Source organism: Passer domesticus, chromosome 12, assembly GCF_036417665.1.
Source record: "Passer domesticus isolate bPasDom1 chromosome 12, bPasDom1.hap1, whole genome shotgun sequence".
Lineage (NCBI taxonomy): Eukaryota > Metazoa > Chordata > Aves > Passeriformes > Passeridae > Passer > Passer domesticus.
Genome location: NC_087485.1, coordinates 4139164 through 4152194, shown reverse-complemented (window position 1 = coordinate 4152194; position 13031 = coordinate 4139164). Strand labels below are relative to the sequence as shown.

General features: G+C 39.1%; 1 protein-coding gene across 12 annotated transcripts in view; it reads left to right on the top strand.

The window, feature by feature from the left end:
- Window positions 1-12026, top strand: part of PLCG2 (phospholipase C gamma 2) — a 68878-nt gene extending 56852 nt beyond the window's left edge. For all 12 annotated transcript variants that reach the window (XM_064386429.1, XM_064386428.1, XM_064386426.1 and 9 more), the window contains 8 exons: window positions 273-375; window positions 1332-1541; window positions 2131-2276; window positions 3287-3401; window positions 4582-4749; window positions 5051-5139; window positions 8529-8713; window positions 9475-12026. In XM_064386429.1, the coding sequence (XP_064242499.1) occupies window positions 273-375; window positions 1332-1541; window positions 2131-2276; window positions 3287-3401; window positions 4582-4749; window positions 5051-5139; window positions 8529-8713; window positions 9475-9517 (1059 nt within the window). In that variant the 3' untranslated portion in view covers window positions 9518-12026. The remainder of the gene's footprint in view (window positions 1-272; window positions 376-1331; window positions 1542-2130; window positions 2277-3286; window positions 3402-4581; window positions 4750-5050; window positions 5140-8528; window positions 8714-9474) is intronic.
- Window positions 12027-13031: the final 1005 nt, after the last annotated feature.

The window sequence follows — 13031 nt, the reverse complement described above, 5'->3', positions numbered from 1 at the left end:
GAACCCTTGCTTATAAAACAACACTTTTCTCCCCACCAAAAAAAACCCCTGAAAGTACATCCCCAACTAATCACTAATGGTGATTAAACCTCACCATTTGGTTATTACCTGTTCTCTGAGCTGGGTCTGAAAGTGCATCACATCTGTGCAAGTGTCTAAGGTATCAGATAGGAATCTGGCACCAAAGAAGGAATTCATTAGAGTGCACCCTGGAGCTACTGCACCATAATACTCAGTGTTCCTAGAATCTAAAACTTTGTTATGTTTTTCAGGAGAACAGGAGGAAATACTGGGAAAAGAATCAGTTAATTGCTATTGAATTATCTGATCTAGTAATCTACTGCAAGCCAACAAGCAAAACCAAGGACAATTTAGGTATTGCCTTTAATATTGCATCTGATTTTTATCCTTTCTGCTATCTTTACAGATGTTAGTTGGGATTTTAGGTCTGAAGATAAAATCTGTCCTACTGGAAAACAAAGCTCTGCTTCACCCAGGCGGTTTTCAATAGCACTTTGAAATTGTACACCAGGGGACTTGGTGCTGTTCATCTATCACAAAAGAACTGTCACAAATTTTAATTAATTGACTAGAGACACCCTCTCAGATGTATATTCCATGGGGAAGCTCGCTAGTTATGTGTCAATTGACTTTTTGAGATTAAAAACTCTGGCTGAACACTTGTGATTTGTTTGTAAAAAACCTTCATAAATAGGTTTACTGTGCATTTTTTAATTTTACTTTAAGAACATGTTTGCCAGGACTAAGCTGTTGGAATGATGTATGGCTTCATAACACAACTGGGCCTGTGTAAGTGCAGCTGTGGATTCTGACAATGAAATATGTACTTTTAATTCCAGTTTTTTGTCATTGCTGCTGGAGAAGCCAGTAAATGTGCTCTTCTTCTTTAAGTTTCTTTGCAAATGTTTTTAATAAGCTGTCACTGCATTTAAGACATTATAATTATAGTCATTTTTTGAGACATTGGCTAACCCTGGCTCACCCTTTCTTCTCCCCATTTAGACCCAGGAAAAGATGTCTCATTTAAATATGTGTTATAGTGATCAGAAGTACATTATTAGCAATGATAAGATGAGAACATGACTGCAGGCTCTTATCTGCCCTTCTGTAAAGCATGTGGCAGGAAGGCAATTTTAACTTTCAGGCATGATTTTCAACCAGTTTGCTGTGACTGCCCGAAAACTGTGCCAATTATTGCATTAAAGGACAAGGCAAAACAAAGTAAAACAAAGTCTTGGTGAAAATACAGTATAAATGTCAACTTCTTTCTTCCTTTGATAACCACTTTTTTTCCTCCTACCCCTGTGTAGACAATCCTGATTTCAGAGAAATCCGTTCTTTTGTGGAAACCAAGGCAGAGAGCATCATTAAGCAAAAGCCACTGGAGTTGCTGAAGTACAACCTGAAGGGCCTGACTCGTGTGTACCCCAAAGGACAGAGGGTTGACTCATCCAACTATGACCCATTTCGCCTCTGGCTTTGTGGCTCCCAGATGGTGGCTCTGAACTTCCAAACTCCAGGTAATTTTCTCTTTGAAAAAGAATCTAATCCACCTTCTGTTTCACTGTAAATGAGCCCCTTTATGGCCCTTCTGCCCTTCTAATCACCATCCTGATTATTTGAACTTCTCTGCAAGAAGCGGTGTTCGAAGTTTGCTTTTTCATGTGTGGGTTGCCATCCAGAGCTGGGCCCCAGAAAGCTTCTGGGTCTCCAAAAGTCTTGTCTCTGAGCCTAACTGCCCCCAAGTCCTGAAATATTTATTTCACTTTCATCTCTGTGTAGGAAGCAAGCAGATATATTTAAAGTGAGTTTCAGATGGATGAATACAGCCACAGGGAAGGCTGTATTCCACTTCCTGGTGAGGGCCAGCTAGTTTGTGATACACTGATAGGAAGCTGACTGGGGATGGAGATGGGTTTTTTTGGGATTAGAATTGGTGCAAAATGGCCTGTCAGATTCAGTTACTGAAGGAACCAAGTCTCCCACCTTTCCAGCTCTTTCTGATGAACTGGTGACCAGAAAGAATTGCAGAGAGGTGACATTAATCTGGTATTTCCTTAGCTTTATTCCAGCGGATCTTGTGTTGTGACTGTTTAACTCTCTCCCCAGATAAATACATGCAATTGAACCATGCCCTGTTCTCCCTGAATGGACGCACTGGCTACGTGCTGCAGCCAGAGAGCATGAGAAATGAGGAGTATGACCCAATGCCAAATGACTCCAAGAGGAAATTGCAGATGATTATGACAGTGAGGGTAAATCTCTTTAGTAAATTATGGTTTTTTCAAGTCATAAATCTCTATAAAATTAAAAATGAAGCTATTATGTTTCAGAGCAAGATTTGACAGATTGTCAAAATACTGTTTTTAAATGTCAGTGTGTGTGAGGATAAAACTAACTTCACTGGTTCCTGAAAAGAAATACATGTCTTTATCATGCTAATGAAGAACAAGCCATAGGACTGAAAACAGAATCCTGGGATCATTTTGTGTAATTGCTAATAAATGCATCAAATGAACTAACTTGAATTTCCAATCAAATGAGTTCTTAGTAGATGGGTCCTATTGGAGATTGAGTAGCAGCAGACTAACTAGTTCAGGGATTTTGAGTGTGAAAGAAAGATATTTATAATGAAATATAGAAATGAAACAGAAAACCTAATAAGCTGATCCCCCACTTCCTATTTAATACACTATGACTTAATCTGAATGTCATTCTCATTTTTCTTAAAGAGATGAGTTTATCATTGGAAAATGTTGCCATCTTGACTGGGTGCCAAGCAGGGTTGAACTTGTTTCTGTTCTCAGTTGCTATGCAGTAAGACAGGTTCTTTAAAAGTATGTTTTCTGAGAAAGAAGAAACACATTAATTACTCTCCACTGCAGCTTAAAGGTGAGGTAAATAGGGCCTGTGTATGCAAAGCAGAAATGTCTTGAAATGGGTATGTAATAAACACAGAAGAAAGAAAACAAAACTTGTGCTACAGGCCTGTCTTGGAGCTGCACACTGTGTGTTATGAATGTCAGCTACATTGTCTTTTTTTTTTTTTTTTTCTTACAATGAAAATCATTGAGTTACCCAGACTACTGGAGGTATTGTTATTGTTGGCACAGATAATACATGCAAACATATTCAAGAGAGAGAGAATGTGTGCTTTTCCATGTCTGGATTTTTCCCCCCTCTAGTTCTGTAGGCTACCTTCTGTTAGCAAAAATGATGCCAAGTTTCCTTTGGAGGTGGTTCTAATTTACAGTTGCTTTTGCAGGTTTTAGGTGCTCGTCATCTCCCTAAACTTGGTAGAAGCATTGCCTGTCCCTTTGTAGAGGTTGAAATTTGTGGGGCTGAATATGACAACAACAAATTCAAGACAACAGTTGTGAGTGAGTATCTGTGTGTTTCTGTGTTGCAGGGATATGGTTCTACTTCTAGGGTACTTAAAGTGAGCAGAGGATGAACATTATAGGGGGAGTAAGTTAACTATAGCTCTAGACTGATGAGTCACAAACTCTTGTTCTTTTGCTTGTCTTGGGGTCTGTTAATTTGAGAAACGTCAATGTATACCAAATTTAGAAAAAAACATACTATTGCAGTTTGGGGAAAAAAAAAGTCCCATTCTGTTGTGTTGTTGCCCATGCATAAGTTTCTGTATTTGCATATTTTAAAAAAATGACTGTCTTGAGATTGCCTCCAACAGTGCTAGTCAGTCTGGTCCAAATGGGGAGTTACTACTTTGAGCTCCAGACTGTTTATTTAAACTGAGGTTCTAAGACACCCCTTTGGATGCAGCTTGGGTGTATAGGGCTGTAAAATATTTTAACTTGAAATGCATTAGGAGTTTGATCAAAGCTTAGTCCTGGGGAGTTCTGGATAAGGAATGTGTTTGTGTGTGCATGAACTTAAGTGTGCTGAAGTGGGGCAATGTTTCAGCCACTTCATATTTCACCATTCAGTGTTTTTTGATGCAACAGTGTTCCTCTGGTAAAAAACAGACTTTGGTTCTGATTATCCAAACCAGTGATACCAGTGGAAAATAACCACAGCATTAGGAGCAGAATGTGCATTGTGGCTCCTCAGTACTTCAGAGAAGATTATTATGATTTAAACTTTCTCTGGGAAGTGACCAAGAGTTTAGAAAACAAACTTCCTGTCTGTGTCACTTAAACCAAATTTTGGTGTTCTGTGCATAACTACAAAAATTGGACCAAGGTACATGAGTCTTCCTAGTGCTTTTCCTGCTTTCTCTTGGGTATGGAACATGAGGCTTATGAATGTGAGAAATTAATTAGCTGTTTCTTTTCTTTACATGTCCTAGGCGGTTTTATATGTTTGAATACAAATAATAGCTTTTCTTCATGGATTTTCATCCCTGCCAAGTTTCCTCCCACCCCCACCACCAAGTAAACAAATACAAACTTTCTGAAGCAAGGTTACAACAGGAGACAGATGGCAAATAGGATTTTTGGGCTTCTGTATCCCTAGAAAATTTCCTGGGATACATACTCATATGTGAATGAAGTGAAATTATTGCTTCATACTGCAAATGTTTCTTTTTCATTACAGATGACAATGGCCTTAATCCAATTTGGGCACCTTATGCAGAGCAAGTGAGGTTTGAAATTTACGACCCAAATCTGGCGTTCCTGCGCTTTGTTGTTTATGAGGAGGATATGTTCAGTGATCCCAACTTCTTAGCACATGCCACTTTTCCCATCAAAGGAATCAAATCAGGTGAGAGCAGCAGTTCTAATGAGGTGCTGTTGAGCATTAGTAAGCTGTGCCTTCCTCTCTGATGCCAGACTCCCTCCTGCTCCTTCCTCTGGCTTTACTTTTCAAGCATGTGAAATCAGGTGTTTCTCAATTTTGCCAGTCTTGCCTTTTGCTCCTCTGCAATTGCCAAAGTGGAGCCTGCTCTCAGCAGAGGAGCATTTGAGCACTGAAGAATGTTCAAAGTGTACACCATTTCTGTGACTGCAAATTCTCCCTTGATGGACTCTATAATTGCCCTTTGTTTTCCTTCCCCCTGCCCCAGGTTTTAGGTCAGTTCCTCTCAAGAATGGCTACAGTGAAGATATAGAGCTGGCCTCGCTCCTGGTGCACTGTGAGATGCAACAGGTTCTGGTGAGAAGCACTGGGGTTTGTTGTGGGCACTTTGGGTGTCTGTTATCAGCTCTTTGTGGGAACCAGGAACTGAGGATTCAGTTTTCTGTTCTGTGTCTGATGTGCTGTTGTCAGGCATTTCTTCAGCAGGTACTGGGGAAGACAAATAGCAAAACGGAGTTACTCTCCTTCTGGGTGGACAGATTACACGGTTGTTAAAAGAAATAACACACAAACAAAGCCTCATTACCTCCAATAGTTTTTTGCTGTAACAGCGTGGTTGTTGTCTTTCCTTGTTAACTGACTGATGCCATGCAAAGCTAGCTAAAATCAGCTTTGCCTTCATAGATTAATCTTTTTTTTATAGGTCTTACATAAAAAGAAATCACTTTAGCAATAGAAGATAGTAATTTCTCCCAGTATTTCATTAAAATAAACAACCCATCAAGTAGAAGACATATCTGGTTCTTAAAGAACTGCTAATATCCTCCTTTTAAGCCTCTCTAAACACCTACTTGAAATAGTAGTATTTTAAAACACATAGGGGAAAAATAATGGTGCTCATGAATCCAGGCATTAAAGCAGCTGATCTGTGAACAGTATTTGTCGGTGTTCCAAGGGTGCTGCTGTATATGTTGATTTGTAGGATATTTCTCAGACTCTTTCTCAATAATATATTACATAATTTAAATACACTTGTGATATGATGAAAGTTTAAAGATGCTTCTGGGAAGTGCCTATTTCAGGGTGCTTTCCAGCACCCTTCTGATTCAGAGAAAAAAAAAAAAATTCAAGTTCTTATTTTTAGTCTGTCAAACCATTCAGGCCCACGCTGCACTTCACACTAGTGACATTATTTTCCTGATTGAAACATCAACTTCTGTGAACTCTAAGTCATTATGTCTCTGGAGGGATTTGTACCTGCATACACTGAACTGGAAATTTCTGAATTCAGTCACATTGTTCTTCCCAGAGGAGTGGAAGCCTTTTTCAAACATCCTTTGTGGAGGTTTTTATGAAGCCACTTTGTAACACCTGATGTAAAAGGACAGTGTGTGCAATGACAGTGTTTGAAAGCTGTGGTAGGTTCCTCTAAGTTCCTTCTGTGGGCCAGCCAAGGGTTCTGAGAGCAGGAGAGATCAAAAGCTGAGACCAGGGATGTGTGTGTGAAGAGGAGACCCGTATCCTTTCAAGATAATATTTAAATTGTTCATATTTCAGTGAGTCAGATCTCATAGGGGAGGCCTGGTAAGCTGCTGGTTTTGGGCTTGCTCCCTTAGAGAAAACTGACAAAGTCACCATTGCTAATGCTGAGCATGGACATCACTTGTGGATACATTCAAATCCCTCCTGTGTGGTTTCTCTTCAGGAATCCAGATCATTATTGCCTGGGGCAGGAGCAGCTCTCAAATGTTGTTCATAGCAGCAGTCTGTCCCCCAATCTGTCAGCACTGACTCCTTTGACAGTAGCACATTTCACACTCTAGAATCCCCTTCTGCTCGTTAAGCCAAATGAAGATGCAGCTCAGCTCAGTGTTTTTACAATGCCTGGTAGCAATGCAGTGCAGGACAACTTCCAAAAACTTCCTTTTGTTTGGCAGCCTGCAACCAACCCAGACTTACCACAGTTGTCAACTCTAGACAGGTTATTCAAGAAGCATCAGAAAAGATCAAGGCTGCCTCTGTTCCTCTTCTTCTTTTTAAAAAGTGATGGCCTTCCATAAAATAATGATATTTAATAATAGGCCTGTTTATATACAGAGCCCATCTGCATGTTCTTGGAGATGAAATACAAGATTATAATGAGGAATTACAGATGGCTGTAGAGTTTATCAGGAATAGTAAAGTGAAAACATTGTAGACATAAACATGCACATTTGTGAATTATTATGTGGGGCCTTAGTAGTTCCTGTACAAATTAAACATGTTTTTTGATATTGTAGGAATCATAGGAATCATTGTAGGAATATAGTGAGGTGGTTGTTACACGTAAAGGCATGACTTATTTGCTTGAAAATTGCTTTACTTCCTTCAGAAAGTGCATGTATTTCTTCAGCTTTTTCTGACTACAGTCAGCCTCAATGGTGTATATCTTCTTGACTTAGAGATTGAAGGGGACATCTTAAAATACAGTTTAAGCTGTACCTTTGTGGATACATGTGTTTACAAGAACTAACAGTGGTCCTTATGCATCTTGATGATTACACCTGCAAATTGGTAATTAGCAATCTGCATTTCTTTTGTGATTTGGGAATACAAAGTTTCCTAACCCTTTACAAGTGAAAATTAAATAAATTACTCTTTAAGTCTTGATCAGTAGCGTAGCACTGAGGCTGTTTCAGTTGCTCCAACCCATGCCTGCATAGGAATGTTTCAGGAGGAAAAAAGGGTTTAGGAAAGGATCTTGTTGCTGTAACTGAAACCTCTTGGGTATGTTGCTAAGCTATCAATTTTCCTAGATCTGGACTGAATGCAGAAAGAGGCATTCTTATTAGTATGCTGCCTCTGAAAATGTTTGGATTTATTACATTTATTGATTGCATGTCATTTCTTGTAGAAGGAGTATCTTGTTTTGCTGCTGATGTGAAAATTAAGACTTCAGTCCTGCCAGTTCTATTCCCCACTAGTAACTCTATAAAGAGGCAGCTTCTTCATCCAAAGTTTTGAAGTATTAAAATAATTTGAAATCCTAAAGGGAATCATGATTATTGCTTATGGTTGTAGAATATTTTGAGACCTTCTACTGTGGGCCACAATAGAAACTCAGACCTACTTGGTTCCTTTGCAAGTACTGAATTGCCATAGTTACAATAGAAATACAGGATCTGTCCTTCTTTCTTGGTACATCTGAGTATCTGCTGCTGTAAGGGGTCCTGTTTACCAGTCAATATTTTCACCTTTAGTCTACATTTCAATAGAAAATCCCCAGGATTGTCAGTTTGTCACATGATACACAAATATGGAAAAGCCAAAACCTAAATATTTTAAAAATGTATTTTTAATATTAATATAATCTGATAAGCCATCATGATTAACTATTTTCTGTTATTTCCTCGACAGAATAGCATGGTCTATTAGAGAAAAATACTCCAATAGCAGTGTTTAGATACACAAATTTTGCAACCTGTGCTAGAATGTCCCTGATGCCCCTGTCAGAGAGTATGGCAGGTCATACTGTGGGGCTGAGGTTTTTTGGGTCTTTTTAGTGCTTTCTAAGTTAATTTGTTTCCAGAAACATTCCAGAAGCATCTATCAAGCTAATAAATAATGTTCTGAATGAATAAAATATTCTATGCAGTTACTAAAATGTGGTTAGGAAAACAAACTCATCCCCCCAAACTCTGCTGGTTCTGTGTCATTTTGAGAACACATTTTACAAAATCACCTTGATTTCCAATATTCCTTTGAAGGAAAGTGAGGAAGAGCTTTATTCCTCCTGTCGGCAACTTCGGAAGCGGCAGGAGGAGCTGAACACCCAGCTGTTCCTCTATGACAGCCACATGAACCTGAGGAATCCCAACAGGGATGCTATTCTGAAAGAATTCAACGTCAATGAGCACAAACTACAGATTTATCAAGAGACTTGCAACCGCAGGTGGGTTGATGATCATTCTCCCTTCTCTGCAGCTCTGTCTAGACAGGATTTATGGTAAGGAAACCTCAGGCATATCAAAGGGAACATCTAAAGAGTGGTGAGGGTAGGATGAGCTCATCTGGAATGAGGAAGGGCTGTAGAGAAGCCAGGCTGGGCCTCAAGCCACTAGAGGCCAGCAGAAGCTGAGGAATGTGTGCAGTGATCACAGTGACACTTGTAATCCTGTCAGGTTTTATATCCCTCTCTGCTGCTCTCTGGGAGGAAAGCCTGGGAGTATATACAGACAAATAAATAAACCTCTTCACTCTTTCTACACTATCAGAGTTATGTCCCTGGAAATGTCATGCACATATGAGATATGTGGGAACAGATACACAAACCACAAAAGATAAAACCAGTATTGAGTTGTAACAGCACAGCATTGTCAGTTCAGTGTCAGTGCATTAGCCAGAGCTCAGGGGAAGGTTCCTTCTCCTTTGCTGCCACCTTTGGGCTGGGTGTGAGGGAGAGAGAGGGAGGCTTCATGTACCAAGAGGAAGTTTTGAGTAGATCTCAAGATTTTAAATATTTTTGCTCTTTTTTGTGTGTTCTGAACAGCCGCGTGAATCACTTGTTTACTCCCATTTATTGAGGGAAAAATTGCAGTGCTCATTGCTGAGACATTACTTGCCACTGGTATCCAAGTACATTGAATTTGATAGACTGTTTTCCTCTGAGAAATTCCTATTAGGCTTGACTTTTTCCTTTTCTTTTCCCTTAAGATTAAAGGAGAAGAAAGTCAGTAACAGCAAATTCTACTCTTAGAGCCCATCGTTCTTTGATGTGTGCTTTATGGTGCAATTCAGGAAGAGATGAATTTATCCTGGTCATCCTACTCAGTGACGGTCTCATCAGACAGAGTGACTGGAAGAAGAGAAGGAAGAGGAAATATGGATTTCCTTTATAATTTTTCTTCTAAGAAAAACTGTTTTAATATCTAATAATTTATATTCTGTACAAAGCATACCCTCTGTGCAGGCCAGAACTTCTGTGTATTCAAGATTTTTAAAACTTGAGGATGTGTAGTTGGATGGACCTCACTTCTCATTATCAGTACCTGAAGTACAAATCATCTCCTGCGTGTGTGTACACAAGCCCAGTGTGTACACTCACAGATAAGACAGTCACAACAATTTGCATGCATGGAATAAAACCACTTAAACAACCTGGTTCCTCAAGATTAACTAGTAGTGAGTTTTTAATTTATTAAATGCTGTAAAAGCACTTCTACACCAGCATTGTCACGTCATGTATGTTACAGTCCTCAAGACAGCAGATTGTGCTGCTGATACTGTATAAAATATTTTGGGCAGCTATTGTTTCTTATTAAAAAATTTCTGTTACATTTTTGAGAACAAGATAGTATGTTAATTTTGTTGAAAGCAAATACCCTCTGTTACTGTAGTTGTGTTTTTCCTGTTGAACTCTCTTTAAAGGTTCAAGAAAGGAGCAATGTGTGAACCTCTATTCATAGCCCCTGTGAACTTCTGTTCACAGCCTCGAGGCACTGGAAGGAAAAGTTTTAAGATATGCAGTAAGAGATATCTGTTTATTTGCAGAAAAGGAAGGTATTTAAAATTCTGAGGAGCGCTTACTTTTGTACAGTATCATTTCTGCAAATCCTTTCAGCTGCTAATGTGCTTAGAAATGAATTTTTAAATGAACTGTCAATTTTTAATCTTGCAATCCTACGTAGACGATAGTCAAATGATTGTGTTCTGTAAATGTAGACTGTTTTCCCAAAACGTAACTAATCCAAGAATGATAGTGTGCACAAATATAGAGGTACATCCTTCTGGTGCCTTTAATCAAATCAAGAACATAAAGCTGCAGATGAGAACACTTGTTAGATTAGCAAGTGTATTTTCCTGCCAGAGCACAGCTAAAGGCCTTTGATGGAATATTTAACAGCAGTTGTCATAATTTGTGTATGTGTTGTTCCTTTGTGCTATATTGTTACCATCAAACTCGTGGTTGTCTTATCCCTACATGGGATGAGTTTTTCTATCTGTATTCCCAATTTCAGTGTTCAAATGTGTGCAGAGGAGTTTAGTTTTCGGAGTGACTGCCTGAGGCATAAAATGCTGCTTCCACAGAGCTGTACTTCTGATCACAGAGGACTTGCAGGGATTTGGGATTCATGGCCTGATGCAGCTGCCTCAGCAATTTTCAATTTCTCTTGCTCCCCACGCTGTGAGTTCTGTTGTTTCAAGAGGCGATTAATTGATGCCATTGTGCATTCACAGATGATGGTTTGAGGAACCCCCTTGAGGTTTTAGCTATTCTGTAAAGACAGTCTTGTCTCAGAGATGAAAGTGTTATAATAGTGTATCCCACAATGGGGTGGCTTCTGTAAATTTTTTATTATAAAGAAATTAATTACTAATCACCGAACTGAAAACCAGAGAAAAGTTAAAGGCAATTCTCTGCTTTTCATCCTCCTTCCTGAAATCTCTTCAGTACCCAGCTGTGATTGACCTGTTCAAGAATTAGATGGGTGTAAGCCCTGCTTAAACAAAGGAAAAAAAATCACATCAACTGTGGATTTGGGAGGTGGAGCTATAACCTAGACTGCTGTATAGAGCTGGTTTTATCTTTATTATCCATGTGTGGATTGTTCCGCCTGTCAGAATTCTTTTTAAGCTCAGTTCTAGAGCAGACCCTACCAAACTGTCCATTTGTCCTGGCTTCCTCCACTGGTGTGTGTATTCCTGACACAGCACAGCCACTGTGTGATGGACACAGGAGTGAGTCCCTCATGCTGCTCTTGTGCAAATATTTAAGAATTAGCTCATTTTGTAGTCCTTTGAAAAGTGCTGTGCACATTCTCCACTCATGAACAATGTCAGGGGTTATAAAAGGTATGCCATCAGTATTTATGCAGATGCATTTTGTTTTACTGTAAAATTTTTCCCCAGAATATGATGTTACACTGTGTGCAGAATGAAAATACTGCAGTGACTCTTCTGCTGACTTGCAAGTGATGGGCAAGGCTATTTTCTAACTCTTCTCTTGGTTCTTGCATTCTGTGTTTTATCTCCAAGACCTCACCTCTCAGTTCTTCCTTGGGGCAGACTCTGTAGCAACTTTATCACAGTTGCAGGTGTTTGAGTATGAAAGTAGGTTTGAATGCGTGTGCTATTTTTTTTAATCCATGAGGGAAAACATTTATAAATTTTTGAAGTTAACAATTGTTAAATTGTTATATTCTTATAGAAGCTGTTTTAAATCACTGAAATAACTTATTTTAATAAAAAATTGTTGATATCTCACATTGATGTGAATGATGCCAGGTGTTTCTTTGTTTATGCATTGCTCGTTGAATTTCATGACTTTTGCCAGTCATTTGAAGCAGCGAGTTCTTTCTGAGACATGATCTGCTGGTGTGGTATGGTGTGCTCTGTTAGAGGCTGGAAGAAGGGCATTTCTGTGTGTTTAAGATGAACTGACTTAAAGATTGTTTCAGCAGACATGGTTATCATTGCACTTCCTCTGGCTCCAAACACACGAGGCAGAAGGAAAAGGTCAAAGATTGAGTTTAACTTGTGACTCCAAACCAACCTTTTCCAGTGAGGCAGATACAAACTCCAGCTCTAGCGAGAGTCAGATTTTTATGAGCTTGAACAACAAAATCTGGGCAAGGCAAAGATTAAATTTGTGGTAATCTGGAAGAACAGTAATATTAATATTTACAAAAAAATTTTATCAGAACACTTTCTGCCTGTGAGGTTGCACAGGGAGAACTGCTGCTGGGTGGATGCACTCTGTCTTTATGAGGTGATTTTTAAAATTGTTGGGAATCTTGGGAACAAATTTTTTCTCATCTTTTGATCAGAATTACTTGCTTATTGAACATGAATCCATATGAGGTGTCTGTAGCCTAATCTTCTAGAAGGTCATTAAATCAGCCAAACTTAGGGACTATTGGTGTGCTTGAGTTCTGGAGTCCAAAACATTACTACATTTAGGTGTTTTGTTGCCTGTATTTTCACTTTTTTCTGCCCCAACAGATCTATATATTTCTCTGTTGAAAGCATTTTGTTAATTTTGCAGTTCTTTAACCTCGGAGAAGGTGTGAGCTGTGTACCAGCCATTATCTTTGAATTCTCCAAACCAGCTGGAAAAATCTGAATGTGGTGTGGAAGCTGAAGTGCAGTGGTTGAGGTCTGCTTCAGTCATGTGTCAGCATTTTTAACTGCAGTCCAACTAGCTGGCTTTGTTCCAGACTGAAATTCTCTTTATAGCATGAGAAATAGAAGTTAAATATAATGAAAATTAA